This window comes from Lolium perenne, chromosome 4, assembly GCF_019359855.2.
Source record: "Lolium perenne isolate Kyuss_39 chromosome 4, Kyuss_2.0, whole genome shotgun sequence".
In the NCBI taxonomy this organism is placed as follows: domain Eukaryota; kingdom Viridiplantae; phylum Streptophyta; class Magnoliopsida; order Poales; family Poaceae; genus Lolium; species Lolium perenne.
In genome coordinates, this window is record NC_067247.2 from 333,657,755 (window position 1) to 333,664,390 (window position 6,636).

The window sequence follows — 6,636 nt, forward strand, 5'->3', positions numbered from 1 at the left end:
TCCAGCACTCATCCGGAGGGACGATCGGCAGATTTCCGGCGTAAAGGACACGCCCCACAGCGATTGTGTCGTCGAAGCTTCCCATGGCGGAACCCTCCCGGTTCCGGCCTCCAGACGCCGCAGGCCCCACGGTGGGCGCCAACTGTCGTTGCCTAATCGACGGTACCTCGGAGGAGGGATCCTCACGAGGGGGAGAAGAAGTAGGGGCCATAGGGCGGAGAGCACTCGGGATGGTGGTGCGCGATTTACCCAGCTTCGGAACACCTGCTCGAGGACAGGGCCTACTGCTGCTTGTCTGGAATTATCTGGGCGCTTTCGCGTTGTTACAATGAGTTGTTGTCTTGCCTCTAGGGCTCCCGGGATCCGGCTTATAAAGGCGCACAGATCTAGGGTTTACATGGAGAGTCCTACCCGGATACAGGTTACCTATCTACGGTACAATGTCTTGCCGTGTACGCCAAGGATCCGCCCTTCCATCTATGTCGTACCGGATCCGGGTCCCTTAATGGGCCTCCGTAGATCCGGGTTCCTCCTCAATGTCGGTTGGATCCGGCTCCCTGCTCCTGGGCTGGACATCTTCCGTCAAGATCAACAGCAACTGGGCCGCCCGATGGGCCACATGCCTCACCACCATCTATGGGACACCCGGGCTTGCCGGATCTAGGCACTGTCGATGGTACACCCATGAAGTATACCCACAACACTCCCTCTTCCAACGCCTCCGATACAACTTTCTTCTCCTCCTTCCCCCAAGCCTCTATGCACTCTCCATCCCTCTAGGATCTATCTCTCCTCTCCTCCCTTTTATAAGAAAAGGGAAACATACACGGAAAATGAGCATGCATCACAAGTGGCAGCCACCAAAGCCACCTCAAGAGCGGATGAACCGCGACCCTCAGCCCACGTGACCTGGCCAACGCTGAGGGATGTCCAACATCGTCTTGTCGGCCTGCACCATCCTATGCCGGCACAGGGGCCGCGGGGGGCCCTTCCGCAGTGACGCTGATTGGTGGTGCAGGGGCAGCATGCCAGGTGTTGATCATGCACCACCGGGATCATGTAGGGCGTGCCGCCCGGGGGCTCTTCCTCCCGGGGAGACCCCGTCCAGGCGGTTCTGGGCCTGCGGGGAAGTTTATTTGATTTCTCAGTAGGGCAGCCAGTAGACACTTGCAAGAATGTCCGGAATGGGAGTGGGAATGCTGTTGGCGCATGTTATTACCAGGGGGCATGATTTTGTTGTATGGATTTCATCAGAAACTCAATTCGGCTCCCGGGTCCGTATGATCCCTCTACCATAAAAACATATTTCCAAGTGTTAAAAAATTTTGATAAAAAAATTTACATGTACATCTCCATAATATATGTGTATTCGTCAAGTTTCACGAAAAAATGATATTTCTTTTAGTCTAAACGAAAAAGAGAAAATTTATCTTGTGATAAGTCTTTGTTTCAGCACAGAATTTTGTCTTTTTTACACACGCCACATGACATGTCGATTTTTCATGAAACGACTTTGTGAGCATGTAGCACATGAAGATGTACGTGCAAAAATTTTGTTTCAATTTTTTTGACATTTTAAAATGTGTCTAACATGTATTTCAAAATAAAGGGAGCATACGCTCCCATGTGCCAAAACATCACTCCCGGATTTCATTCCTTTCTCTCACAAAAGCGTCAGCTTTAGCTAATGAAAAGGAGTACCGATGTGTTCTTTGTATATGGGGAATATATACATGTAGTCTATTTGATGCGAGCTAATTACAAAAACCCACCACAATTGCAACTATGTTATCCAAAACCATCATTTTTCATTTTTTTGACAAAAAAACACCGGTTTAGTGTAACAACGTGACAAACTACTACCAGTATATTATGATGTGTGAGGCACAATGCCAGACTGACGTGAAAAGGTTGAAAGACAAGAACAAACATTAGATAGTTATAAATTATGTGTGTTTTTTTTGCACTTTTCCTAGACCCATATGTCAGCCTCCCACTCTCAGATCTAGACCCAAATATCTAGCTCCCTTTTTTCTTTTTTCCTTCAGTTTTATTTATTTTTCCGTTCTTATTTCTTTTTATCATCCGGCCAGAGCAACACTCCCTCGCCAGCGCCACTCGGCTCCCCACCACAGCATCGCCATGGACAGAGCTCTCCCGCGATGCCCCTTGGTCAGCACTCGCCCGCGCCGCTGCCCGTGGCTGGCGCTCGCTGTCGCGGCCCCTGTTAGCTCTCCCGCACCGACCTTTGTACGACGCTCGCCCGCGTCGCCGCGCCATCCATGGCCAGCGCTCAACGACGCCGCCCCACGCCGAGCTCACCGGAGTGGCCCCTGTCCAGAGTTCTGTCGTTGTGCCCCACGCCGAGCTCACCGGAGCGACCCTTGGCCGGCGCTTGACTGCGCTTGCCCGCGCCGAGCTCGCCCACGTTGTGCTGGACGCGCTGCCCTTTGGATCCCATCGGTGCACGGAGGAATTAGAGGGGCCTTGATTCTACGCCAAGCACGGCCCAACGCGTCGGCGAGCACCTCCCCAGCGAGCGCGGCGGAGGATGGTCGGCGACGGAGCACATGACTGTTGAGAAGAAAGGGAGAGAGAAGATAGAGATACAGGGTGGAGGGGAAACTTACAAAAAACCCCAGATAATTTAGTATCGCTCGCCATCCCTCTCTTTGAATGTTGTCTATCGACACATCAGCCTGGCAATGGGCCTCACACATCATAATCTCGGTTAAGTCATTTAGAGTGGCTCTTACTACATATTGGTGCTGGTAAATCACGTTATTATTCTGAACCATGGTTTTTTGTCAAAAATTAAAAGATGGTGGCTTTTTGATAACCTAGCCACAATTGTGGTGGGTTTTTGTAATTAACTCATTTGATGCCCGTGTGTCATCCTATAATTTTTGTTTAGCCTTGGTGCATCAAAGGGCGACCTTATGCAGGTTTGTAGGACATGGGGCTTCCATGTTGAAAAAGTAGTCCTCAAAGTAATTTTCGTCATAATCTTTTGATCCACTGTTTTTGCAGATAGTTTTACTGTGTCCATTCTTTTCCTAGCGAGTTCATGGCTCATTTACCTAAATTATTTATCACAGCTGAAACTGGAAGGTTACTCAACAGAACGGCTTGTCTCGCATTCGATTTTTTGGAAGGCACATTGGCTTCACGGTCCATTGGATGAGAAGACAAAGTAGGAGGAAATAACTGTAGATGGCAGTATCTGTTCGACATGGCCGTTGTATGACGAAGCGATGTACACTGTCAGGACCGAACTGTTAAAGAAGAGCAAAGAAAGCACCAGCAGATGGCAAAACCAAGAGTTGCAGAGAGAAGGAAACAAAAAACTAAAAAATATTCATGTGGCCTAGCTAACTGATGTTCTCCTGCAAAGCGACTCCACACTACTGTGAAATTCAAACGCATTGCTGAGTTGTTGAGTTTTTCTAGTCCTGGCCTAGTTTCCTCAGGTTTCACAATTTGGCAGCTCCATTGTAAAGGACTTAGACTTGTGAATCCATTGGCAAGTTCGAATCGAGAACTGCATCACGCTTGCTGTTTTTTCATTTTTTTTGCGGGTTGCATCATGAATGCTCAATCAGGATACAGCAAAACTTGTAAATAAAAGACAGTGGACACGGACAGAAGTTTCATAACCTTGATCAGATGAGCTACGAAGAACAACAATTTTAGTTTGAACGAGCGAACTACATCTCTGTAAGTAACGACCATACAAGACAAATTAATATAGCACTGGTCAGTATCCTCGAATACAGCAGACTAAGCTAAGAATTCTACCAAAGACCGCATCTAATTGACAGCTCCAAACGAGAAGAATCCCTGAAGCGATGGAGCGTGAAGGCAGGCCGCCGCTACGGTGTTGTAGCTGCACCCCATGTAGAGCAGTGCTTCTTGATCGTCGTGATCAGCCAAGAGGTTTCGCAAGTCCTCTGGAAGCTCCCAGCTAGCTGATGGCGCAGGCTGGTGTGTGTCGACCTGTTGGATGTTGTTCTTCTCCGCCTCGATCGGGGGAGTTTGCTCCTCTTGTGCCGCTGATTCCCAGCCATCATCATCATCCCAAGGCTTGAGCAGCAGGTGCACTTCTGATTCCCTGTGTAGTGAGTCCCAGTCGAAGTCCTCATCTTCCACGGCCACGGGGAGAGTTTGCTCCTGCTGTTGCTGCGGCCCGAGAAGCTCTTCCATGGTGCAAGAAAACCGGCCTGTGTCGCCGTCAGCTTCAGCCGCGTGGGGCACCTCCATGGACGCAGCCGGCGATGAAACGGGTGCGGCGGACGTGAACCACAGTGGACAATCCTCGAACTCCATCTCCACGGGTGCTGGTATGTGCGCGCTCGCGGCAGGCTCCGGGGCGGAGGCTGCCATCCTCATCTTCTTGAAGCAGGGCGGATCGGCGGCGGCGACGGAGGCAGCAGCAGGCGCTGGCCTCTTGTGCGATTGCTGCGCGGGTGCAGGCTGTGCTGGTTCTTGAGGAAGCAGCTTGTACGCGTCGGATTCTTGGCGGGCGGCGGCGGGCGCGTGCTGAGCGAGATGGATCTTGCAGAGCACCATCTCCCCGTCGGCGACGACGGCCTCCGGACGCAGGCAGCGGTACTCCTTCATGACCCAGCCGGTGGTGGTCTTCCCTTTCTTGAACGACAGGTGCTTGGCCTCGCCGACCTTGGCCCCCTCGTGGTAGACGTCCTCGGTTGTCTGGATGGTCCATGTGCCGGACCCGGCGCGGCGGACGACCCGGGCGTCGTTCCCGCTCTTGCGCCTGCAGGTCGTGAAGAAGAAGCGGTCGCCAGTGCTGGTGGCGTTAGGCACGGGCGCGAACTGGGCGGCGAGGTCCCTGGGCTCGCAGGCGTAGACGTCGGCGTGGCGGATGAGGCTGTCGGCGCCGTGCGGCAGCGGCGTGCCGGCGAGGAGGCGCGGCAGGAAGTAGGTGACGGCCTCCTCCTTGGAAGGCTTGAACTGGTGGTGCCTGTAGAAGTCGTCGAGCTGCCCGTCCGCCTCCATGGATATGGATCGGACGCGGCCGGAGCTGCTCTGCGTCTAGGTTGACTGGATGGCGGGAGGAAGAAACCTAGGTTGGTTGGCGGGAGAGGGAGAGGGAGTGGTGCCGGATGCAGAGTGGGATTCAGCTACTTATAAGGATCGAAATCACGCGTACTAGAAAGGAAACTAGGAAATATTGCCAGAGCCCAGAGGGTTGGGTTACGATTTTCGAATCGGTTTCCAATTCAATACGGTCGGTTTCCATGTTTTGTGTCCCAGTTATTTCCATGTTTTGAATCCGAGCCGTGCTTCTCTTCTGGGGCTAACTTGCCAGCAAAGTTTCGATATACTTTAGCCTTGCAGGCGTGTGGACGAGTCCAAATCAAAATGCAGTTTGTAAATCCAAATCAAGTTTAATTAGCAAGCTCAGTTAGACTCCTCGGATCATCTATTCCCCACATCTTTTTGAAACAAGTGCTTACAAGCTTCCTCTCAAAGTAGTTAATCGAATGGATAGGTCTCCGAATCTCGTTGTACTGTGAATTTGTTCCTAAGTTAGAGCATCTTCACCCGCGCGCCCGATAGTGACCCCAATAGTTGCAGAGCTCAATACAATCACCGACAATCCCGTGTCGGCCCCTTCGCGCGGGGTGCCGAACGGGCGCGCCGACGCCTCGCGCCATGTTGGATTACATGTGTGAGTCCGTCCTAGCAGCGAGAGTAACCGCTAGTCACGATTAAATGCCCGTCATCTTCATCTTCAATGGGCGCGACAGTTCCGGAGGCGATGGCAAAACGACAGGACGCCGGCCGCCAGTTCCATGCGGCGACGACACAATGCTCCTCCGCCCGCCATAAACCGCCTGTTTCTCCCCGTGTCCTCCCATTCCACCACTCCCCTCCTCCATCAAACCCTAACCGCTGCTAACATCTCCTCTTCGCCTCCATGGCGCACAATCACGAGGCCGTCGTTAGTGAACACAGGTCGCACAACCTAAACATCGACGAGGCGGAGGTGTTACTGAACCCGCCTTCTCATGCCACCGGAGTAGCGCCTCCCGAACGGGTGGCATTTGTCGAACGCCGGCTACGCCATCCCGCCGCTGCTAGCGGGGGCGGAGTTCCGCGCGCTCATTGACAAGCGATGAGCACAGATGACGCCGCAGCAGCGCACCCAGCCATGCTGGTCGCCGTCAACCCGCGACTGGGTGGACATGTTCTAGCGGCAACGCGAGGCGGAGATTGCCATGTTTGCCGGTCCCAACTCCGGCCGGTTCAACCGCGTCGGCCGGTGAGCCTGGTGGCACGGGCGTGCCATCGATGAGACGTCGCGTATGGCTACCTCCCGCGGCTGCCTGGGGAGCCTCCTCGCCGGCCGGTGTCCTACCCAGCGGCCCTGTCCAGCGATACCACGGCTCTTTCGAGGTCGTCGCGCTCCGACTATAGCTCCAGGGACCAGTTAAAAGGTTAGGCGTAACCATACTGAAGATACGATCCTAACCTGTATAGCTGATCTAGTCAATAGATTGAGATAGATAGATAACTCATGGTTGTTAGTTTGTTGAGTTGTAAACCCTAGCTCTATGAGTTGTATATGAATACATTAGACGCCGGTTGCTAGAGGCACGGCACAATCTATTC

The 6,636-nt window shown here is 52.9% G+C and overlaps 1 protein-coding gene across 1 annotated transcript; it reads right to left on the minus strand.

Moving 5' to 3' along the window:
• Window positions 1-3,810: 3,810 nt before the first annotated feature.
• On the minus strand, window positions 3,811-5,016 carry LOC127347879 (uncharacterized). Its single transcript, XM_051374022.1, has one exon. It carries the CDS (start codon window positions 5,014-5,016, stop codon window positions 3,811-3,813), a length of 1,206 nt encoding a protein of 401 aa, XP_051229982.1.
• Window positions 5,017-6,636: the final 1,620 nt, after the last annotated feature.